General features: G+C 41.6%; 1 protein-coding gene across 7 annotated transcripts in view; it reads left to right on the top strand.

Annotated features, from left to right (window-relative positions):
• LOC132382466 (multiple C2 and transmembrane domain-containing protein 2-like) overlaps positions 1-25,891 on the top strand; it is a 430,775-nt gene that overhangs the window by 127,746 nt on the left and 277,138 nt on the right. For all 7 annotated transcript variants that reach the window (XM_059952696.1, XM_059952695.1, XM_059952694.1 and 4 more), the window contains exon 4: positions 2,150-2,264. In XM_059952696.1, coding sequence (XP_059808679.1) covers positions 2,150-2,264 — 115 coding nt within the window. The remainder of the gene's footprint in view (positions 1-2,149; positions 2,265-25,891) is intronic.

The raw sequence follows: 25,891 nt of genomic DNA on the forward strand, positions 1-25,891 counted from the left end.
TGCGGGAATCGAACCCTGATCGTTGGCCACTGGCAGTGTAATGTGATTGCACTAAGCTACCATGCTTCTGATAACTCGGTTAAAAAAAACATGGAAATAGACGCCTTCTACAAACCCCTGAGAGCCAAAGAACCACGAGCCAATATAACTCAAAGGTCAGGGGTAACCAATCAGCCCCGAGGCAAGTGAATGGGAGGCTTTAAAATGTGTGCACTCCCAGAGAGAAACACCAAAAACTGTGCACCAAGGATGTCACCTCAACTGGTGATGAAACTTCTGCAAACTAATTGCTGAACTCCGCATAAAGCACAGCATCAAATGCTTTCTTTCTTTTTCAATCTTTTTATTATTATTAATATCAACATAATAAGATTAATACATAGATATTGGGATTACAAACTTACAAATATATACTGAACATGAAAGGATACACAAGCAATAGTTACAATATAATTGTCTTCCCAAATCATGAATGATACAAATAACATATAAACAAAGCAAAACTAGGTTATATCATAATATATATTTAAAAAAAGAGAAAAAGAAAAAAAATTATGCTAGAAAAAAACTAATCTAACAACCTAATAACTAATAAAGAGAAAAAAAGTAGAAAAAGAGAGAAAAATAATAAAAAAATGGGCTGTTTATAATATCTATAAAAAAAATACAAAATCATCAGTGTCTCCAACTCCAATCCTCTCAACATATGTATAATCAAAACTGGAAAAACAAGTAGGTTTGGAACAGGGTCTCATTACATCATATGAATATATTGAATAAATGGTCTCCATGTCTTTTCAAATTTAATAGAAGGGTCAAATACAACACTTCTAATTTTCTCCAAATTTAGACATAACATAGTTTGAGAAAGCCAATGAAATATGGTAGGGGGATTAATTCCTTTCCAATTCAACAAAATAGATCTTCAAGCTATTAATGTAAGAAATGCAATCATTCGACAAGCAGAAGAAGCTAAATGGATTGAGTCCATCATTGGTAAACCAAAAATTGCAGTAATAGGATGAGGTTGTAAATCAATGTTCAATACCGTGGAAATAATATCAGAAATGTCTTTCCAATATTTTTTCAAAAGCAGACATGACCAAAACATATGAGTTAAAGACGCTATCTCAGAATGACATTTGTCACAAATAGGATTTATATAGGAATAAAAATGAGCCAATTTATCCTTAGACATATGAGCCCTGTGCACAACCTTAAACTGTATTAATGAATGTTTAGCACATATAGATGATAAATTGACTAATTGAAGAATTTTATCCCAATTCTCAGTAGGGATAGTAAGGTTAAGTTCTCTTTCCCAATCATTTTTAATCTTACAGAAGGGCTCTGAACGTATTTTCATAATTATATTGTAGAGTTTTGATATTACACCTTTCTGAGAAGGATTTAGTTTTAACAAATTCTCCAAAATACCCAAAGACTCAAGATTTAGAAAGGTAGGAAGTACAGTATTTAAGAAATTCCTAATCTGTAAATATCTAAAAAAAAATGTAATCTAGGCAAATTATATTTATTAGATAATTGTTTAAAAAACATAAAACAATTATCCAAAAATAAATCGGAAAATCGTAGTAATCCTTTAGTCTTCCAAGCTGAATAAGCTTGGTCTATAATAGAAGGATAAAAAAATAAATTGGATACAATTTTCTAACCAAACTGCAGTTAGTTGTGTGCTGCTTTCTAACCAAACTACCAATATTCACCACCTGCCTAAGCTGCTGTGAAGCCTGTAATTAAATGAGTTGCCCGGTACTTTATATAATACATTCAGATGTTGTTTATTTGAGAGTTGTTTTAAAACTGTTCCAGCTTCTCAGTCACCCCACATTTCTGTTCAGTAGTTCAAGCCAAGTGTGTTTTGTAATGGGATTTAGATGTATTTACAGTGTAGTCTGATTTGAGGATAGAGTCAGCTGTGTCCCTAATCACCAAATGGATTTACTGCAGATAAAACATTATTACTGTATTGCAGTGGTAGCCTTTGAACTCCTGCTGTGCTCTTATTGAAATTTCTAGAGCCAGGCTTTTAATCCTGCCCACAGGCTTTGAAACTTGGCACAGTTAGCTCATAAGCAAATGCTGGCTAGTGGGGGATACACTGATGTTTTTGTTGTGTCTGTTCCAGGTCTCAGAACAATATGAAGGGAAAAGTGGTGATCTGTCATCACTCCGTATTCCCTCGTACCTCCTGACGATTCACCTGAAGGAAGGAAGGAACCTTGTGATCCGGGATCGCTGCGGTAATCCACTTTCAACTTGCTTTGCCTACCTACAGTGAATCCTGCTGCAAGTTTAAGCTTACCTACTGCACAGAGGAACTTCCTGACTAAAGTCTTTCTGAAAGCACTTGCTGCGTGCCCTTGTATTAACTGTCTGGTGTTGCAGCAGAGCAGGTTTACTTTTCTGAACAAGAACCGAACTGGGTCACCTGCTTGTGTGCTGCTTAACCGGGAGAACGTGTGCAGATGAAGTTTAGGGCGATTCTTAATTACAAAGTGAAGACCAGAATTTGTGGTCTGCAGCAGCTTAGGAAAGTAAATTGGAATAGAAAATCCTTGGGGGTGGCACGGTACTGCAGTTAGTGTAATGGTAACACAGCGCCAGCAACCTGGGTTCAATTCCAACCATTGAGTGTAAGGAGTTTGTACATTCTCCCCGTGACCACGTAGGTTTCATCCCGGTGCTTCGGTTTCCTCCCACATTCCAAAGCCAAGTGGGTTAGTAGGTTAATTGGTCACATGGGCGTAATTGGGTGACGGTTGGGTCAGAAGGGCTTGTTATTTTGCTGTATCTCTAATTAAAAATAGAAACAAAATAAATAAGGAATAGGTGCAGGAGGAGACCTCTTGGCCTGCTGAGCTCTGGTATTCAACAAGATCATGGCTGATCTGGCCATGGACTCAGCTCCACCTACCTGCCTTTTACCATAACCCTTAATTCCCCTGCAATGCAAAAAAATTTATCTAACTGTGAATTAAATATATCTAATGAGGTAGCCCGTACTGCTTCCCTAGGCAGAAAATTTCACAGATTCACTGCTGTCTGGGAAAGGCAGTTCCTCTTCTTCTCAGTCCTAAATCTAAACTCCCAATTCTTGATGTTATGACTCCTAATTCTAATCTCAATTACCAGTGGAAGCAACTTTCCTGCCTCTATCTTATCTATTCCTTTCATAATTTTGTATGTTTCTATTAGATTATCTCTCCTGAATTTCAGGGTGTATCATCTCAGTTATTCAGTTTCCCTTTGTAGTCCAAATCCCCTCATCTCAAGTGTCAACCTAGTGAACCATCTCCAAAGTCAGTATGTCTTTCCTCAAGTAAGGAAACTAAAATGGCACGTAGTACCTCACATGTAACTTAATCAGTACCTTGTCCATTTGTAGCATAACCTCCCAGCTCTTAAATTCAGTCTCTGTCACAATGAAGGGGAACATTCTAAATGCTGTCTTGACAAAAGAACTTTTTGCAATAACCTGCAAAAATCTGAAGCAAAATTTACCATGCATGTTACTATATACCAGCCTGAGATTCATTTTCTTGCAGGCACCTACTAGAAAATAAAGAAATAAAATAGAATTTATGAGGAAAAAAAACACATATAAACAAAGATTGACAAACAACCAATGTGCAAAAGAAGATGATTTCTGCAAATAAAAAAAATCTGGAGAAGATAAGTTGTAAAAAAAAAGCCTTGAGAATGAGTCTGTAGATTGAGTTGAAGTGAGTAAAGTTATACTTGCTGATTCAGGAGCCGAATGGTTATAAGGAATAACTGTTCTTGAACCTGGTGGTGTGAGACCCAAGGGTTTTCGTACCACTTACCTGAGTGCAGTTGTGAGAAGGGATCAAGTACTTCCAAGTCCTTTTGCACAACAGCATGGTGCAATCTGTGATTGAACATGCCACATTATTTTCTGTAGCTGCGTCCGAAATATCTTGTTTGGGGACAGTATGGCTTCTAGCATTCTTGATTGAATATGTGGAATGAGTTTGCCTCAGCCTGGTGGATTGTGGAATCTCTATAGAAGCTCAACCTGGTCAGTAATGCTGAATGTAACTTGTGGAGTACTGTGGTCTGCTCCTGAAGTCCATTCAGTTGATGCCTGTAGGGCATGGAGGTTGCATTTACTGGACTGGTGTATGGAAGTCTGGAAAACTATTTTAAGTCACTGACTTCAAATCCCATAATAAAATTTTTATATCAAGAAAAATCTTGCAATAGCAATGATAGCTTTGAAGCCATTGGATAATCAAAGTCATCAGAAAGCCTCAGTTTCACCTCTGTCCTTCAGAGAAGGAAATCTGCTGCTATTACACAGCCCGTCCGATATGTACTACTGATTCATCATTTTGGTTGACTTCTTTGCAAGCCAGTCATTTCAAGGGATGGACTGTAAATGGTGAGTTTCCAATAATGCCAAGATCCCAAAGAGTGTAAAGACAACTGGTCAAGGACAATGGAAAGTACCAACCTAACATGACAGTGCCTTTAAAATTATTCCCCCAGCACTTGATTTCTACCACTTTCAAAACTTTCACGTCATGCTGGAGCTTTGCTATTTTGAGAACACAACCATGTGGAACACTTTTCTTTGTTCATTTCACATTTGTGTAAATGCTCTGGGCTGGAGAAAAATAATGGCGTTTTGATTTTGCTCTTTTTAATATAGGGCAATGGAGTAGTACAGCTGGGAAACAGCCACCATAGTCCAACTCATCTATTGTTAAGTTTAAAGCTCAAAGTAAATTTAGTATTGAATTTTGTATATATGTCACCATATACTACCCTGAGATTAATTTTCCTGCGGGCATTCACAGTAGGACAAGAAATGCATTAGAATCAATGAAAAACTAAAAGCAAAGACTGACAAACAACCAATGAGCAAAAGAAGACAAGCTGTGCAAATACTACATAAATAAATAAACAGACAAACGATACTCACATCATGTGTGGTAGAGTTCTTCGAAAGCAAGTCCATTGGTTGGGGAATTTGTGTTGAGGTGAATGAAGTTATTCATGCTGGTTCAGGAGCCTGATGGTTGAAGGGTTATAACTGTTCCTGAATCTGGTGGTGTGGGTCCAAAGGTTGTTGAACCAATGGCATCATCACCAAGAGAACTTTGCCTGGATGGTAGTCACATAATGTGGGTCTTGGTAAGAAGCTCAGAAATTGTTCATCAATAATTCCTGAAACTGAAGGGGCCTGACTAGTGACATTTAACGGCTAGTGACTTCCACCTCATTGCTGGATGTCTGAAGTCACATATAGATTAAATATGTTAACAATTGGGAATTCTGAAAGTCATTGATGAACCAGATAGTTCTTCTGACAATCTGGTGATTTCATGTTTACTTTTCCTGTTGTCACTTTATTTTTTTCCCAGGTGTGAACTATTGGCTAACTAATCCAGTTCACTAACTATAAGATCATTAACTTAGCCAATCAGACAAATAACTTGACCAACCATGGAGTAATGGTAGTCCACTGGTTATGATCAATGTATCCCTGGGGGAGCGGGGTGGGGTGTAAAGTACTAATATGTCAATCCAAGGAGGTTGGTCAAAAATCTCCTATTAATTGTGCTATCAGCTTTATTAGTTACTTAGTAAGCATTTTAGCATAGACTAAGTAAAGATGAAGTCATTCTGGATTCCAAGTGATTATTTTCGAAGTTGGAGAACTTTGTCTTCTTGCTACTGAATGTTATCCTTTTGAAGTAAGCCTTTGGTTTACTTACACAGTGGTATGTTGATGGAAAATCTTGGGGAAAGTAGTGAATTGTCCAAGCCATATTTGCAATTAGGCTTGGTCATTTGTTGACAGTTATTTAGTTTTATGGCTGAATCAGTATCTTACATAGTGGAAATATAAACCCAAGTAAATCCCAACTTTACCTCATTAGTTATTTGTTTCAAAAGAAGACAGCTTGTGGATCTGGCTTTGCTACACAAGCGGGGATACCAAATGCCTGTCTCAGCTAAGCATTAACCCATGGGGACAAAACAGAACAATTTTATTCTTTCATGGTAATCAAAAAGGTTCAAATTGAACATTCTGTTCAAATGTCTTGTGAGAGCTATTTGTAAATGTCCTCTTACTGTTCTCTTCCCTTTGTTGTAAGATACGGTGATGATTAAATTGTTAATTGGAATAAGAATCAGAATCAGGATTAATATCACCGGCATATTATGTGAAATTTGTTGTTAAGCAGCTGCAGTGCATTGTAAGACATAATAATGAACACTGTGAGTTATATTTAAAAGTTAAATAAGTAGTTCAAGAATGTAGTGGAGTCGTGTTGATGGATTCCGTGTTCATTCAGAAATCAGATGGCAGAGGGGTAGAAGCTGTTCCTGAATCATGTAGCCTCTTGCTGAGAAGAGGGAATGTCCTGGATGATGGGGATCCTTCATGAGGGATGCCTCCTCTTTGAGGCTCCTTGAAGATGTCCTGGATGCTGGGGAGGCTAGTGCCCATGATGGAGTGACTGAGTTTCCAACTTTCTGCAGCTTATTTCGAGTCTATGCAGTGCCCCGCCCAACCCCATTTCTGATGGTGATGTAGCCAACTAGAATCCTCTCCACGCTACATCTGTAGAAATTTGAAAAGTCTCTTTGGTGACATACCAAATCTCCTCAAACTCCTAAAGGCAAATTGCCATGGTTGCTGCCTTCTTTGTAAGTGCATCAATATGTTTGGCGTAGAATACATCCTCAAGTTGTTGACACTCAGGAGCTTGAAATTGCTCACGCTACCCACTTTTGATGCCTATTTGAGGACTGGTGTGTGTTCCCTCATCTTACATTTTCTGACGTCCACAATTGGTTCTTTGGTCTTACTGACATTAAGTGCAAGGTTGTTGCAGCACTATTTAACTAGATGATATATCTCGGTCCTGCGGGCCTTCTTTTCACCATGTGAAATTCTGCCAACAATAGTTATGTCATCAGCAAATATTATAGGTAGCATTTGGGCTGTGCTTAGCCACTCAGTCATGGTTGTACAGTCAGTAGATCAGTGGGGTAAGCACACATCCTTGAGGCACTTCAGTGTTTATCAGTGAGGTGGATACACTGATCCGTATACACTGTGATATTCTGGTAATGAAGCTGAGGGTCCAGTTGCATAGGGTGGTCCAGAAGCATTGGTTTTGGAGCTTCGTTAATTAGATCTGTTGAAATGATTGTATTAAACGCTGGGCTGTAGTCAATAATGCAGCCGGACATAAGTATTGGAATTGTCCGGTTGATCCAAGGCCGCATGGAAAGCAATGAGATTGCATTTAGTATAGACCTATTGTGGCAATAGGCAATTTGCAGTGGGACCAGGTCCAGCGGTTGATTCTGGCCTTAACCAACCTCTCCAAGCATTTCATCACGTAGATAGTCATGAAGACAGCTCACTCTGCTCTTCTTGGGCACTGGTATGATTGTTGCCCCTTTAAAGCAGGTGGGAACTTCCACCTGTGGCAATGAGAGATTGAAAATGTCTTTGGGCACACCTGCCAGTTGTTTAGCACAGGTAAAACTAATAATCCAGTGGGAAATCAAATACTGGAAATCCAGAATGTAAACAGAAAATAGTGGGAATGGTCAGCTGGTTAGTCAACATCTATGGAGAGGGAAAGAGTGTTAACATTTCAGTTTCTGATGCATTTTGCAATCAACTCTGTTTCTGTTTTCATAGATGCTGCCTGACATGCTGTGTGTTGTCTGTTTGTACTTTAGTAACGCAGTGTGCTGGGTTAATGATCCAGGGATTGGCGTTTAGATCCCCTGAAAGTAGCTGTGGAGTTTGCAATTGTCTAGTATTCACTTGAATGGAGCTGATGGATTATTTTAAGAACTTGTAGTGAGGTTCTCGCCAGTGGTGCTTGCTCACGTACTAAAAAGTGTACAGAATAAGAAAGTTGTGGGGAGATGTTTACATCTTCCAACAATACTTTCACTTAATTTCTTCTTTTACTGCTCTGCTAATGGATCTCCAAAGCTCGTGTGTTGTTGCTGCCATGCTCTCTGCCCATTGAACAGAAAGACTGCGGGAGTTAAATTACAAAATGCTTGTGGCTTTGAGCCGAGGTCACCTTACTCCCTCGCAGGCTGTCAGCACGGACCAAGTCACAGGACTTGAATCACATCCTTCAGGCGTGGGAAGGTTCCAGCTTCCAGCCTCCTCTCTTGTGGTGAATGCGCACAGCCCTTTTTCTCCAGGGAAAATGAACCAAAAATAATGGAAGGCACAGCTGTAAAGTGGGAGGGATAACCTGTGGAGCAGCTTCCCCATACGGAGAACAGGGCACAAATAGAACAAGCTGCCAGAGAATACAATTGATCACAGTACAATAATGACATTCAGATAAGTATATGGTCAGGAATGTTTTAGAGGGATACAGGCTAAATGCAGGTAAATGGAGCCAGGTTAAGTGGGCATTTTGGTCAATGTGAATGAGATGGACCAACGGGCCTGTTTCTGTCCCTTAACACTCTGAGTCTAATTGCTGTTCCAATAATAGTTTTCTGAAACATTGCAAGCAAGGTAATTTGTCCTGATTTGGTAGTGCTAAATTTAGGGCAATGAATGCTGAGGATCCCATTAGCATGGCAGTCCTACAAATAAAGTGAATGCTTCTGCTGGCCCCCGTTCCACTGGATTTCAGAAGTGGATTGAACATACGGTACCTCCGGTGTCAAAACCAGGTAGCCCTCCATTGGCTCTTTGGATGGGCTTCATTATTTGTAGGCTAAACAAGAGGCACCCAAAACTGACCAAAGTTGTGCCAGAGGAAAGAAGTCAAGAATGTGCTGAACCTCCTTGAGCAAATATAACCTTCTCACCAACTCCTGGGCATTCCAGATCCAGGACTGCTCAATTGATCCATGGCTCCTCTGAACCTAAAGCCCAGAAGTTGAGAGCACACAGAGGTCCAATGTGAAGAATAGAAGGGGCACTCCTCCCAGCCACATCTCCCTGTTAAGTGCCTCCTGTCTCACCAATGCGGTCCCTAACAACTGTCTGTGGAAATCACTCTTGCAGAGCTGGAGTGGATGTGAATTGCCCTCTGTCCTCAGGACCACCCTCAGAAGACCAACAGTTTAAAGTTCTGAACTTTTATCCTCATCAGATTCTGTATGATTCTTTGGATGAAGACTAAATATTGAGTTTTGGGGCATGAGCTGTGGCTTATTTACCTAGCTGTTGTGGTCTGTCTCCTGCTTTAGAGAGTGACTCTTTACAATTTATATTTGCCTGTTGCTTTTGATTTTAGGATGTTCTAGTGTCTGACCGTTCACTGATGTTCTTTCGAAGTTCAGGCACTGTTGTAATATAGAGGTTGGAGAGGCCATTCTCAGAATGAGCAGGGAGCTCTTTTTATAATGGCTGTGCAAGCTGGCCAACTCCAACTGAGTCGATGGATCTTTGTCCACTTGTGCAAAAAACAAATAATCTTTACCTGCACACCACCCCCTCACTGTTGCTCATGTTTATTTGCATGATTTGTTTTTTATTTTGGATATTTTCTTAATGGGGTCTTTGGGGTTTCTTTGTTTTGTCGCTGCCTGTTAGGAGACAAATTTCAAGGTTGTATAATACATACATCCTTTGATTATAAATATACTTGAACTTTGAAACTTGATCAAATCTGCCAGAGTTTTGAAACTTATTTTTCCTGAAAGATTTGAAGAGAGGTTTAATGATCTGCCACTATTGCTGGATTTTAGTACTAACTGTTTTAGAGCTGAGAAGGAATTTCTTTAGCCAGAGTGTGGTGAATTTGTGAAATTCTTTGCCGTAGGCAGCTGTGGAAGCCAAGTCTTAGTTTATTTATAGACAATAAGTGCAGAAGTAGACCATTCAGCCCTTCGAGCCTGCACCGCCATTCTGAGATCATGGCTGATCATCTACTATCAATACCCAGTTCCTGCCTTGTCCCCATATCCCTTGATTCCCCTATCCGTAAGATACCTATCTAGCTCCTTCTTGAAAGCATCCAGAGAATTGGCCTCCACTGCCTTCTGAGGCAGTGCATTCCACACCCCCACAACTCTCTGCGAGAAGAAGTTTTTCCTTAACTCTGTCCTAAATGACCTACCCCTTATTCTTAAACCATGCCCTCTGGTACTGGACTCTCCCAGCATCTGGAACATATTTCCTGCCTCTATCTTGTCCAATCCCTTAATAATCTTATATGTTGCAATCAGATCCCCTCTCAATCTCCTTAATTCCAGTGTGTACAAGCCCAGTCTCTCTAACCTCTCTGCATAAGACAGTCCGGACAACCCAGGAATTAACCTTGTGAATCTATGCTGCACTTCCTCTACAGCCAGGATGTCCTTCCTTAACCCTGGAGACCAAAACTGTACACAATACTCCAGGTGTATTCTCACCAGGGCCCTGTACAAATGCAAAAGGATTTCCTTGCTCTTGTAAATTCCCTTTGTAATAAAGGCCAACATTCTATTAGCCTTCTTCATTGCCTGCTGCACTTGCTCCTTCACCTTCAGTGACTGATGAACAAGGACTCCTAGATCTCTTTGTATTTCTCCCTTACCTAACTCTACACCATTTAGATAATAATCTGCCTTCCTGTTCTTACTCCCAAAGTGGATAATCTCACACTTATTCACATTAAACGTCATCTGCCAAGTATCTGCCCACTCTCCCAGCCTATCCAAGTCACCTTGAATTCTCCTAACATCCTCATCACATGTCACACTGCCACCCAGCTTAGTATCATCAGCAAACTTGCTGATGTTATTCTCAATGCCTTCATCTAAATCGTTGATGTAAATCGTAAACAACTGTGGTCCCAATACTGAGCCCTGTGGCACCCCACTAGTCACCACCTGCCGTTCCAAGAAACACCCATTCACCGCTACCCTTTGCTTTCTATCTGCCAACCAGTTTTCTATCCATGTCAATATCTTCCCCCCCGCAATGCCATGAGCTCTGATTTTACCCACCAATCTCCTATGTGGCACCTTATCAAACGCCTTCTGAAAATCGAGGTGCACTACATCCACTGGATCTCCCTTGTCTAACTTCCTGGTTACATCCTCGAAAAACTCCAATAGATTAGTCAAGCATGATTTGCCCTTGGTAAATCCATGCTGGCTCGGCCCAATCCTATTACTGCTATCTAGATATGCCACTATTTCATCTTTAATGATGGACTCCAGCATCTTCCCCACTACTGATGTTAGGCTGACAGGACGATAGTTCTCTGTTTTCTCCCTCCTTAAGGCAGGGGTTGACAGATTCTTGGTTGGTCAGGGTATGAAAGGATATGGGGAGAAGACAGGCGATTGGGGCTGAGAGGAAAATTGGGTCAGCCTTGATGGAGTGGTGGAGCAGACTCAATGGGCCAGATGGCCTAATTCTGCTCCTATACCTTATGATCTTACGGACTTTCAATTTTAAGAACAGCTTCAGGCCACTATCATGTAAACAAAGCTTTGTTTGCCACATTCTGTGGTTAAGACCTTGATTTATCATTAATCTATTGCAACCATTGCAAGCTAACTGAGCTCAAATGAGGTCAGTGTATCATGATGAAAGTTGGCAGATTGTATTAACAGGTGGTGTATTTCAGTGGCCTTGTGGATAATCAGAGATGGTGGTAGTCTGATATTATTCCTAGGGGTTTTGAATTGGGTAATAACAGTCTTGAAAGGGAAGCAAGTCTGCACATGCCGCAAATATGAAATAGAATTTAGATGCTGGAGATTTTCAGCAGGTCAGGCTACATCTGTGGAGAGAGAAATAAATTACGATCTTGGGTTGACTGTCTTCAGTCAGAACAAAGAAAAGTCTAAATTACATATCTTCATTTGCAGATTATGGTAAGGGGAGGAAAGAATACAGGGGTTGTCTGAAATAAGGTGGAGATTGGGAGACCATCTTGTAGATCTGTATGACTCTCCATGGATGTTATCTGATACTCCACGTGTGTTTCTAGTGTTTGTTCCCCCTCCCCCAGAATTCCTGTATCTACAATTTTTTTTGCTCTTTGAACTTATTTTTTTCCTGCTGATCGATAGTCAACCACTAACAGTGAATGCTTCAAAGGTTTCAAACATATATTTAAAGTCAGAGAAATGTGTACTATATAGATCCCGAAATGCTTTTCCTTCTCAACCATCCACAAAAACAGAGGAGTGCCCCCAAAGAATGAACAACAGTTAAATGTTAGAACCCCAAAGCCCCCCCCCCCCCAGCTCCCCTCCCTCCTGCGCATAAGTGGCAGCAAGCAATGATCCCCCCTCACCCCACTGGCAAAAAAAAGCATCGGCACTGGCCACCGAGCGCTCAAGCGTGAGCAAGCAATAACAAAGACACAGACTTGTAGTTACCCCAAAGACTATGTTGTTCACCCAGCATTCGACATACCACGGGCCCTCTCTTTCCCTAGTAAGGGAGCAAGAGATGTCTCCGTTTCACAGCGCGAGGAGAGACATAACAAACAGCTCGCTGGTTTACGATGTTAAAAGTCTGTTGCATTGCTTTTTCTGAGCTCTGTGCCCAAAGATCTCGGGTCTCCGGACACAGAGCTTTAGATCTTCCATCTCCCACGACACACTGGTCTTCTGCTTGGACACCGACCTCCGATTCCCCCATCTCCAAAGCCGTGAAAACTCAATCCTCTGAAAGTGAGCGGAACTCTTCGGCCGAGCCTTTGGGCGTGTCGAACAACGGCCAGTTGTGAAACCCTGAGAGCAGGTCCCATTCCCAAAACGAACCGTAGTCAGCGTGTGTCTCCAGGTCAGGGTCTTAAAAAAAAACCCTGAAAGGGAAAAATAGAGATATTAAAGATGTAAATGGAGCTCTTTCTGAAGATGCAAGCAAATGAGTCACCGTTCGGAGTCATTAACCCTCATAAGCTCTGCCCTCTGTAAGGAAAAGCTGAAATCTGAAATCAGATTAATGATCTGGATGAGGAAGTGGAGGGATGGGTTAGTAAATCTGCTGATGACACAAAGGTGTTGTGGATAGGGTGGAGGGCTGTCAGAGGAGATATCAGGGATAAGCTTTTTACACAGAATGGTGAGTGCATGGAATGGGCTGTGGTGACAGTGGTGGTGGTGGATACAATAGGGTCTTTTAAGAGACTCTTGGACAGGTACATGGAACTTAGAAAAATAGAGGGTTATGGGTAGCCCTAGGCGATTGCTGAAGTAAATGCATGTTTGACACAGCATTGTGGGCTGATTGGCCTGTATTGTGCTGTAGGCTTTCTATGTTCTTTGTTCTAGAAAGATGTGTTACAACTATGCCCATGGCTCATTTGGCTTCCAGTGGTGCTATCTAAATTGAATGCTATTGAACTTGCATGTGACAGTCCCTTGTCTGGAAAAAATGACCTATATGTGGGAAACTCTGGTTTATTATTGGTAACGCTGGTGTTTTGTGTCAGCAGTTTAAATTAATTCTCAGTTGAAAGTTTGCCAGCAAAATGTATCAACAAAACATTTAAGCACTTAATGCAAAACTCCTGCAGTAAAAGCTCAATGTTAATATCGAGATTCTTTTAACTTAAAAAATCAAAATGAAATTTAAATTTCTGTATTGTTTAAAGTGTTTGATCCTGTATCAAACACGGCTACAGAAATAATTGCATCCTTATTTACTTCATTGATTTTTCTGCAGATGTTTATGAATAAATTGTCATTTAAAGCTGACAGCTAAAAATGTAGTCATTTCTGTTACTAGAAGATTTTGGTCTACAAAGTGCCATTGATATTGTTCAGCTATTTTATAAATTTTACCTTGTGATTAACATTACATTTTTGAATGGATTTCAGTGGTGACTGCCCATTTAAAATGTATTGTGCTTGGCTTTGGTTTAGTTTATCTGTTAGTATTTAACCCTCTTTTCAATGTTTTGCTGCTGGCATTAAAATATGCTTAGGAAATTCATATGGACCCACTATTGATAGCGAATATAAAACAATTTTAGGTTTGTCTGCCCTGGAGAACCAGGTTTGACTTGGCATTTATTGTATTGTGGTTTCCCTACTCCAGTCTCCAGATACGTCTTACTTTGTTTATGTAATGGCATTACCAATGTGCGCAGTATCGGATTAAAAAATGCTTTATGACCGATGGTTTCTAGCATATGATTCAATAAGGAGTATCATAGAGACCTTGCTTTAACGATGCTGACCTATTTTCCAAAGCACGGATCCTGGCTTGCTTCAACAAGTCTTGTTTCAATCCTTGTTCCAAGTTGTCTTTGGTACCCCAGTGCAAAGTGGGAGGAGCCAAAAGAAAAGTTGTTGAGGGTGAGGACAAGTTCTCAGATAGGAGATAGTGATGGTGGAGGGGAATCCATAGAGTCTGTTGTTGAGAAAGAAGCAGAGAGCTTAAAGCCTTCTCAATGGGGAATAGAAGTGTATAGGGACTGGACATCCATGGTGAAAATGAAGAGTTGAGGGCCAGGGAATTGAAAGTTGTTGATGAGATCGGTAGCGTGTGAAGTGTCACGGATCTAGGTGGGAAGGGACTGAATCAAGGGGGATAAAATGGAGGAGAGGTTTGCAGACACTAGTTCAGTGGGACAGGAGCAGGCGGAGACATTGGGCCTACCCGAACAGTCGGGGTTGTAGATCTTGGGAAGCAGAAAGAAACGAGCAGGACAGAGCAAGGGAACTATGAGTTTGTTGGCAGTGGATGGGAGTCCTCCAGAGATGGTGTCGGAGACAATTTTCTGGAGAGCTGTCCTTTTCAAGTGCAAAGTAAGAGGAGGTGTCTTCCCGCCTGTCCTCAGCAAGGTAGTGGTCACTCTAGCACAATACAACAGCACTGCCGTTGTCTGCGAGTTTGATGGTAAGGTTGGGATTGGTGTGGAGAGAGGAGGGCAGTGCGTTCAGAGGGGTAAGGTTCAAGGAGGAGAGAGGAGTGCTGAAGTTGAGTCAGTTACTGTCTTGTCAGCAATGAAAGAGCAAGCAGGGAACCAGAGCGTTAGCCTTACTGCTGTTTCACACTCCACATCGAGGCCTGGGTTATGGAATTGAATTTCCACTGACTTGTGTCATGAAGATTAGGTTGAAAGGTTGACGAGTTCCACGTCATTCCGTACTGCACTCGGTAATTAGCTTGTAATGTCTTCGCACATTTTCCACAGCCTCTTTGCTTCGTGAAGGAAGCCTCCTGCTCCTCCAGTGAGTAGCAAATCACTCGAAAAACAAATCCATAATGCAAAGAAAACGTGCTCCAACCCTGGTGCTGGTTGTTTATTCAGCTGCCAAATTACTTTTTAAAGAAGTTATACTGATATAGACTAGCAGAATCACACCTGTATGCAGTAAGCTCTGGAAACACCATGTATGATGATTGCTCAATTCTTTTTTCTATTTGTCTGTATTGAGGATTGAGTGATGCAAATGGCAACAAGGGAATTCCATCTGTCGAGATACTGCCATGCACCCTCTGTGTGTAAACAGACACCTCCTCCCAAAAGGCAACAGCTTAGTGCTGCCCTCCCTATGAATACACTGGAGTAGGGTCGCAAACCACCTGGATTACAGCACCACAGTGGGGAAAATGCTGCACCTCACATTCCATGCATTTAGAAGAATGAGACAAATTGCATGCTTTCTATGTATATAGACCCTCCCGTAAGGATGGCAGCTGTTACTGTCTAACCAGAACACCATATAGTTACTGGATTACTGTAAATTTGTGAAGAAATGTGGCTTCCCTTTTATTCTTGCCTCATTTGTAACAGTGACCAGAATATGGCTGTGTATATTATTAGCTTCAAAGCATTCTCCCTCTCTCTGCCCATCACTCTGCCTGTTCTCCATCTCCTTCTGGTGCTCCCCTCCCCTGTTCTTTCTCCGTAGGCCTCCCGTCCCATGATCCTTTCCCTTCTCCAGCTCTTTTGCCAATCACCTTTCCAGCTCTTGGCTTCACCCCACCCCCTCTGGTCTTCTCTTATCATTTTGGATTTCCCCCTCCCTCTCCTACTTTCAAATCTCTTACTATCTTTCCTTTCAGTTAGTCCTGACGAAGGGTCTCGGCCCGAAACGTCGACTGTGCTTCTTCCTATAGATGCTGCCCGGCCTGCTGTGTTCCACCAGCATTTTGTGTGTTGTTGATTGAATTTCCAGCATCTGCAGATTTCCTCGTGTTTGCTTCTAAGGTGTTCTTCCCTTTTAACATTAATGCTTCCACTAGCTTTCTAATTGGAGCTTCTCTGCTCTGTGACTGACTAATAGAATGTGAGGTGCACGTGATGGAAATTGGAAAGTAGACAACGAAGGCAGTGAATGTCGAAGCCGTTGCCACGGGAGCAAGAAGCTCTATGAATGCTGAGCAGAAATTGAGATGTGTTGGGAAAGGGCTGGGAAGCTGCAGAAGCAAGTGGATTCATTGTTGCTCTCTTGTGAAATTAATAGTGGTAATCAGATTGTTGGTCTGCGCAGACTGCGGCTCCTCACTAATTAGTTGTTTCTGTGTAAATATTTGAATAACGCTCTGCAGGGTTTGAATGTGATCTGAGATGTGTGTCTGAGAAGTCAATAAACAAATCTAAATGCTGATTTCTTGAAATTAGCCAGTTTGCTTCTCATCACCAGGCTCAGTGTGGGAGTTGAGGTGAAGTGCAGAATCCTCTCCTGCCTGCTCTTCATCAGTATTAGCTTGAATGGGGAGTTGTCAACATCACCTCAATCCGCCTGCTTCTATTTCAGGGCTGAATATGCCCGAACATAGAGACCACTGTGATATTTGGGTGGGGCATATTATACTTTTTGGATATGAACATTTGCAATCATTTGCATCCCCTACACCACCGATCAGATTCTGTCTTCTCCAGCCTTTTATCTCTTTCATCAATCAACTTCCCAGCTCTTTACCTAACTGCCCCCGCTCCCAGTTTCACCTCTCCCCTCCCACCTTATACTTCTTCCTGGCTCCATTTTCTTAAGTGGTCTCCTTCCCTCTTCCTTTCCAGTCCTGATGAAGGATCTCAGCCCGAGGTGTCCACTTTCTGCTCTTTTCCGTAGATGCTGCCTGACCCGCTGTGTTCCTCCAGCATTTTGTGTGGCTTTGGATTTCCAGCGGCCGCAGATTTCCTCGTGTACGGTTAACTCCTGGCTTCCTCCCCAGTTTCCCTTCTGAGGTGGTGGGGGGGGATGGCGGGCACACACTTGTGAGCTGGGAATCGTTTGCTGGAGATGCGGCTGCTGCATGGGAACACAGTCACTTCCAGGACACCTCTCAACCCCACACCATCCTGACTCGGACACTGAACACCACACCCTTGTGGTCACTGCATTAGTGCCGCAGACCTCTGTGTTAGTGGGCCTTTAGACGAGACAGTGTTCATTTTAAGATTGACCTCTGCATGGTGGAGATAGTATTCATTTTAAGATCGCCCTCTGGGTAAATGTATTTACATTTTTATGTATAATGATGCAGTATAATTGTACAATGGAATGGCAATACAAAATATGACATGCTCAGTTGCCATAGCTCTCCACCAGTCTCCCTGGAAAAGGCTGATGTTCCATGTGTGAAACATGAATTTATACTGCCTTGGTTTTCAACTGCACTGTGTGTGTAATGAATGTTGCAGCTGAGAGTCGGCGGCGGGGGTGGGTTCCTCGCAATGTGGGCACTACCTGTCTGGGGATTGTCAGCATAAAGAATTCTACCTTTATCTTTCAGGAGCAAAGCATCATGCTTAAAATAATGAACATGAGATTCTGCAGATGCTGGATATCTTGAGTAACACATAGAACAATGCTGAAGGAGCTCAGCAAGCCAGGCTGAATTTAAGGAAGTGAATATCACCTCAAAATATTGACTGTTTATTCCCCTCCATAGACGCTGCCTGACTTGCTGAGTTACTCCAGCATTTGCAGTGTGTTGCTTAAAATAAGAAGTACGGGGTATGGCGTTCCCTTGGACGATCCGTGGATTCTTCTAAGTTATAAACAAAATGTTGGGAATACCCAGCAATATCTTTGGAGGGAGAAAGAGCGTTTCAAGCCAGGGACCTTTCATCCAAACGGCGAAGAAGAAAAAAAACTAGTTTTATATTAAAACGCCTTCCTGCTTCTCGTTCCTGGATACCTGTTTGGCAATTGGAAAGCATATGCTGTTTTCCAGTGGGAATAAATCATTTCCAAAGGCCCCTACCTCTCCGTAGCTCCCAGCACATATAATTGAGGTGATTTCTTTCAACTGGAGGGCATGCCTCAAGAAAAAATAAACACAGTTCCCTATGAGGAACTGTTGTCCAGCAAAAAAAAACCCTGGTTTCCACAACTGAAGCACATGTTGGTGACAATATCCAGTGGACCATAAAGAACTGTAGTCATTCATCCCCAAGTTTGTTCTGCTGTTTGGTGAAATCCTGACAGTTCTTTGTGGTAACATGGCACAATGGAGTAGCAGGTACTGTTGGTGCTTCACAGTTCCGGAACCATGTTCAAATCTGATCTCAAATTGACCCTGCGACTACAGTGGTTTCTCCTGAGTTCTGTGCTTTCTTCCCAATATACTAAAGCTGACTGGTTAATTGTCAACAGTGAGTTAGCACAGAATGATGTGAAAATCAGGGTAAGTTGATGGGTTATGTCAGAGAGAACAGATTACGGAGAAATGTGCGGAATGGGACTGATGGGCATGGTCTGAGAACTGGCGTAGGCTTGATCGACCACTTGGCCTCTTATACTATACGAGATTATACCTGCTTGCGGTTTGCAAATTTTAACATCATAGTGTAATCTGCCAGTTAGGGTTTGGAGATTTTCAAGTGTCCTGCAACCTCAAATGCACTTTGGAGGAGAATTTGATACATCCCGACCTTCCATACCCTTTATGAACAATTGCTTGCAGGCATCTTCCCTGATTGCCCTTGGATTTAGGCATCCCATTCCTCAGGTAAGATCCAGCTCGAGAATCCACAGCACAGTTGCGTTTGACATGGAACTTGGAGTGGAACCAGAGAAAATAATTCCGAGAAAGGAATACCCAGGTCATTAAAGAAATAAAGGGATTGTTTTATTAGGATCTGGCATAGGATGGGGTGAATATCGATTTCCTGTGACCTAATGTTTTAAAGACTCAGGTGACACAATCTCCAATCCTTAACCTTCGGAAACTCAATATATTATCAAACCCGGTACTCTTAGTTCTCCCATGTTCCTTTAATGGGTTAACCACTCGAGTTCTAGCACATCGGTAAATCCATCAGCTCATCCATCTCAGGAATCAATTAGCAATAAACCCCAGAGCCTACTAACACCTGGGTGAGCACCATGAACTATACAAAACCTCTTGATGCTTTTATTTTAAAGTGAAGAAACAAAAGATTCTTTGCTTGTTTGGAGTTTGTTTTTCATTCTAAATCTAAGCAATAATTGCTGTGACTATAATTTACACGGTACCTTGACATTTCTGGCATCATGTACGTAATGTTCTCCAAGACTCACAATGTTAGAATTATAGCTTGTGTCAAGGATGAAAAGAGGCCATTGAATGTTTGAAACTGATACCAGCACACAGATTTTAATGGAATTTCCTTGCATTCGGAATAGTTTCTAGATCATTCCAAAGATTGAATAACTCTAAGAAGTCTTTTTTTTAAACACACCTGTTCAAGATTTATTGGACTATTTTAATTTCAGTCCTTGGCAGCAATGTTGGTTTTGCACTTTGAAGTCAATATCAAGATTGCCTTATCTGTTTCCTGTAATATTTTTATAAACTTTCATAAGCCTTTCTTCTAATTACTTTTGTAGGGTGCGACACTCTTTGTACAATCTTCTTTGTCAATGATTTCTTTCAGATGTAAATCAACCTTGATGCCATTTCCATCATCTTTCTAATGATTTTGAGAATAGAAATGCCCAAAGAAAGAAAAAATGTGTCAAGAAAAAGACTAGGCAGCCCGGTTTAACCTTTCCTATTTCTTTTGAAATCTTGCCACTGCACAGAGATCATAGAGTGGCCATTTCCATGTTACCTGTCACTTTGGGTGTTACTGTTCTGAGTCAAGAACCTGCATTTGATGCAATTTCTGCAGCAGATGTGCATCAAATGAGTGCCATGCTGTGTTTGTTTATTTATTGAGATACAGCGTGCTGTAGGCCATTCTGGCCCAGCAATCCCCCAATTTAGTTGTTAGCCTAATTACGGGACAATTTACAATGACCAATCAACCTACCGACCTTCGGACAGCGGGAGGAAGCCAGGGTACCCGGAGGAAATCCACGCAGGGAGAAGATGCAAACTCCTTATGGGCAGCGCCCATAATTGAACCCGGGTTGCCGGTACTGTGAAGTGTTGTGTTAACCACTACAATACCGTGCCGCCCCAGAGAAATTTGGTGCATGTCGTTGTGATGCTAACCAATTCTCTCGGTGGTCTGCCAGACTAGGAGTCCTGCTCAGCCCTTATCTTGAGGGCCGAATCCTCAGTTATGTAATATATTGGTTGTTTTACTGGACAATAAAGAGATGTGAGTTTTAAGGAATGACAGGACAATTTGGGAGTTCAATTTCAACATTCACGTAAGGATTATTTCAGGAAATAAAATGCTGTGACATTAGCAATCACCTGCACACTGCAAAATAAGAAATTACGGGGCTGTACAACTTGGGGGTGGACCAGTGGGTTGAAGGCAGTGGAAATTCAGAGAACTAAAGAGCTGTTTCAGCCTAAGTATATCCCTCGACCAACATCACTAAACAGCCATTTATAGCCATTTATAACATCCTGCTGTGCACGGCCAGGTATCTTATATCACAGCTGAAGTACTTGAGTTAGCCCCTTTGTGATCCGCACTGCATGAGAAAGCTCTGACAAAAGGTAGCAGACCTGAAACAATGACTTTCTTGTTAGGACAATGCTGCCAATCTTGCTGTTTTGTTACATAAATAAGTTAATTTCCTTTGTGACAATGTGTTAGTGCTATGTTTCTGTTATAATGAAAAGCAGGCCGGCTTCATTGAAGTTCCGAGAGTATTTAAGTTTGTCTTCTGCTCTAACATCTATTAAATGTTAATTTGGACAAACGGATTCATTATTTTAAGTGAATTGCCCTTTTCCGAACGATAAGTGCTGTCCTCTTCAGTCCTGCCTAGCCTTGTAAACTGAGAAACATCGCCATCACTTGGATATCTTGAAAACTGCAGGCAGTTTAGCCTCAATAAGTGGCGGAGCTAGTCTGACTAGCACCATTGACAGACTATTATCTTTTGATCTAACCAGGTTTATCAGGACTGTTTTGATTAGGCTATTTTCAATGAGATTACAATGTTTGTTCCAGTTAAATTACAATTTGTGAGGGGCTGCAGCACTCCTAAAACCAGCCCTACAGGCATATCTGATAAACTGAAACTGTTTAATGTCAACATTATTAAGAAGAGTGGCTTTGCTTTACTCTAAGCACACCGTCCATCAGACTTCCCTGAAGCAATGTTTGTCCAACAACCTAATGCTGATTGGGAAACTCGGCGAGAGTCAGCGAGGTAATAGGTTCTGTTTAGTTTATTTCCCTGATAGTGCGATCCTTCTCTGAGCAAAATCAGCAATCTTACAACTTTGGTGTTACCGGTCGGTGGAGTTTCCGCAGCATTGGATCTTATTTCCCAACACGCTGTACTGTAGATGTTACACAGTTGTATGATAAAATTTCCAATGAGCCCAGTAAAATTTTTATTCAATTTTAAAATGTTATATGGAGATACAATATGGTAACAAACCCAATGAGTCCGCCCTGTTCAATTACACCCAAGTGACCAAGTAACCTACTAACACGTATGCCTTTGGGGTGTGGGAGGAAACTGGAGTTCTTTCTAAAGTTGAGTACAGAAAATGAGGCCTTGTTGGGTTTATCAGCGTGCAGAAAATGAGGCCACAGTGGGTTTAACAGGAGTGAGGGGCAAGGGCCCTGGTGGATTTAGCGGGAGTGTGGAAGATCAGACCCTGTTGAGATTAATGGGAGCATGGGAAATGGGTTTCAGAGGATTTAAGGGGATTACTGGAAGAGATCACTCTGTGAGGCAAATGTCACTGGGTTTTCTGAATACTTGACTAGTGGACTGGCAAGGTATCTATATCCTTGAGAAACACTCTCCTACACCACAGGGGGATGGGCTGTTTTCTCTCTTTATTGCCTTGTTATGGATAAAAGTCATGTTGATTATTCTCAAAATAATGCTGAATCTGGAAATGTAACTTAAAAACAGAAAAAGACTGGAAATATGCAGCAACTAAGGCAGCAGCTGCTGGCAGAGACGGGGTTAATGTTTCAGGTGGATGACCTTTCATCAGGTACGGCTAGATCAGCTGAGTATTTCCAATATTTTGTTTCAAAGGTTCACCAATGTCAGAGTAAAAGCAATTTCTCCTTATCTCAGTCTGAAATTGTGTATCTTTTGTTCCAAAACCAGTCACCAGACCCCTGACAAGAGGAAGCCACTCTCTCCGACTCTATCCCATTAAGAATTATTAAGATGTGATCCCTCATTCATGACTTGATCCTGCCTGCACCTTGGTGAATAGGTCTGGGCACTGCACAGGAGGAAGGAGGGCATTGCAGAAGTTTTGAAATGATAATAGAGCACCAAAGTTCACAACTTGGACCAAGGAGTACACAGACCAGGCTTGACTTCTTTGGAAATGAGAAGATTCATTGTTTCTGGATAGTTAAAAGGGAAGGTCAGAAACCATCTTTGCTTGTTGAGGAGTCTGGGGTCGGAGTTGCTGTTTAAAAGTTCAGGAGGGGAGTTGAGAGGATCAGCTTTTGAAATTTTGACAACTATAGTAGAAGTTGAGTCAGTTGCCTATCTTTGTTTATAGCTTGATAGAAATTGATAACCAAGGGTTTTAAGGGGCACGTAATAAGTGAAAAATGGAGCAAGGAAGCATTTAGAAATGGAGTGTGGGAACTTTTTTGTAAAAGCTGATGAGTCTCTTGAACTCGCTGCCCCCAAAGGGTTATAGAATCTAGATCAGAGAAGGTTTTTCAAGCTGAGTAAGGGTATGTGCATCTGACACAAAGGCAGAGATAAGGTGTGGAGCTGATTAGCCATGATCCTACTGAATGGTTGGGTCAGGCTTGAGGATCAGGCGGTCCACTCCTATGTTTTTTGTGTCTTATGGACCAGTCATTAGTTGGTGGAACAGTTTTGAGAAGCTAAATGTTCTCCTGTTCTGGTGACTGTGTGATTTCTCCTGCAGGTACACAAACTGGAAAAACTCACTGTGATAACAACAGCAGGTCAGGCAGCATCTGTGAAGAGAGGTTCAGAGCTAGGCCTTTGGGATTGGTGACCTATCAGTGGAACCTTCAGTGGTGTGGAGTTGCATTTGCGTCTAGCTTTATCAGAATCGCCGATTCTTATCTTGAAGAGGTTTTCTCCCTAAGTATGAGGAAGAAATGAGTCATATTTCTATTATTAAATCAATTATTGTATACATTGGTAGGTTTTCCCAGAAGATTTGCTTCAAATGAGTATCCTGGAATACAGTGGGATGCAAATAAGTACTTTGCAGCCAATCAGATTATTAAAAAGTATTGTCAAAGCAGTCCAGTGAGTTCTCACAACAGCTTTTGGCAACTTAGTTACTTGTTGAGTTGTGATTGTATTAAGTCAAAATGGCATCTGCTGTGGTTGGGTTGGTAGCAATTTCACCATGGAACCCACAAAGCTGGAGTTGAAGAAATTCGTCCTTGATCCTGCTGGAATGCCTAAGAAGAACGAGAGGACTTTCACCTCTGGGTCAGAGACCGGAGTCTGAACAGAAGTTCCAAGGCAATGCGGAGGCGTTAACTCGGGTCTGCTCATGGATACACCAGATCCTAGGGCAGGATATTGCGGGGTAGCAGAGCGATTTACCTGTCTAAAATTTATCTTGCAAACACTGTCAGGTTGGTTGCTATTGCATTACCCTCTGTGGGATCCTGCTGTGTACACGTTGGCTCCTTTGTGTCCCTGGTTGCAATATTGACGACACCTTAAAGGTATTCGAGTGACTAAAAACACCTTGGGCATCCTGAAGTCACAAAGTGATCTAGGGATGTGAACGTTTCTCATTCTCGTTATAATGTTGTTTTGTGGGAAGAGTTGGAGAGGACAAGTGAAAGTCCTTATCTACTTCCACTTCATCTACTCCTTCACTGGAAGCACGATTGGACATCTATTCACGGAAATAAAGCAAACAGATGCACTTAAAATACTCAACTGTCATTCTGTTAACCCATGAGCTATAGAGTAACACAGCATAAGCTCTCTGAAGGTGACTACACTCCAGTTATTTTTTTGATATCTGATTCTACATGCTTTTAATAATGTTTTGATGGTAATGTGCCATCATTGTGATTGACAACAGCCATAACCAGCCAGATGTTGACTGATTGACCTGCTATCTGATTTTAAGTGAAGGCATCTCAGGATATATGGTATTTATAGGCATAGGACATACCAAAGATAGCAAGATTAACAAGCTCAGGAATCTGGTCAAACAAGTTGCTACTGGGCTGAAACAACATGCTTAGGTCTCAGTAGGAGGTGCCCCACTCTTAATACGCTCGGGGTAAAAAAATGTGACTAATTCAAACATTACAAAGGAGTGTCATTGTTTAGTTTGCATATGCCACCTGTGAAGCATCCAACACTCTAATTCTAATATGATAATATCGTCAAATACTGAGTTCTCGGCAACTTTCTAGAATCCTGATGTTACTTCTGGCGGAGTTACCTTGAACCCAGGGGTATGACTGGGGAAATGTATTGGAGATCACTTCTCTCCATTGGATGAGATCAGACTGTCACCAAGTTAATAAAGGAGATGAGCTCAAGAACAGCATGGAAGGAAATTTCAAATTAAGGAGATTCAGCATGTCATTAACGAGTCTGATAAACTCCTAGAGATGTGGAGTGGAAAGCGTTTCAGCTGGTTGGATCATGCTTGGTATGGAAACTCCGATGCACAGAAACACTAGAGGCAACAGGTGGTAGTGGACTTGGCAAGTTCCATCACAAGGACTGATCTCCCCTTCATCAGGAATGTCTGCCAGGGAAGATTTCTTGGATAGATGACCTCCAGCATCAGGGAACTCCATCATCTGGACCATGCCCTCTTCTTGATACTTCCATCAAGCAGGAGGTACAGGAACCTGAAGAACCAGACCTCAGCATTCAACAACAACATCTTCCTTACTACCATTATGTTCTTGAACCAACCTGAGAACTCCTAAAGCTATCTTGGATTATATTTCTTTTTCTCCCTCTCAATCTTGCCATGGTGTTGTTATGTTTGTTTATTTTTTGCACAAGGGAAGTTATGTAGAAGTTATCTGTTTGTCACATTTGTAAAGCACTGTGCTGCTGCTGCAAAAAACTAATTTTCAAGGTATTTATTCCGTATGTTTGTGAACCTAATGCTTCCCTTTGCATAAAGACACAGTTATTAGACTACAAGACTATAAAATATAGGAGCCCAATTGGGCCATTCAGCTCATCAAATCTCCCCACCATTCAATCATAGCTGCATGTTATCCTAACCCTATTCTCTTGCCTTTTGCCTGTAACCATTAACCGTCTGACCAAATCAAGAACCTATCAATCTTTTCCTTAAATACACTGAATGACTTGGCTTGCAAAACCCTCTGTGGCAACAATTTCTACAGATTCACCAAGCTCTAGCTGAAGAGGTTCCTCCTTGTTTCAGTTTAAAAGGAATGACTCTGTATTCTGAGGCTGCACCACATATCTTAGACTCTACTGCTAATGAAACTGCCTTCTCCATGTTCACTTCTTTCAGTATTTGATAGGTTCTAGTGTGACTCCTCCCCTCAAAAGGCCCAGATACATCAAACACTCTTCATCTCTCAAGATTTTCATT

This window comes from Hypanus sabinus, chromosome 28 (assembly GCF_030144855.1).
Source record: "Hypanus sabinus isolate sHypSab1 chromosome 28, sHypSab1.hap1, whole genome shotgun sequence".
Lineage (NCBI taxonomy): Eukaryota > Metazoa > Chordata > Chondrichthyes > Myliobatiformes > Dasyatidae > Hypanus > Hypanus sabinus.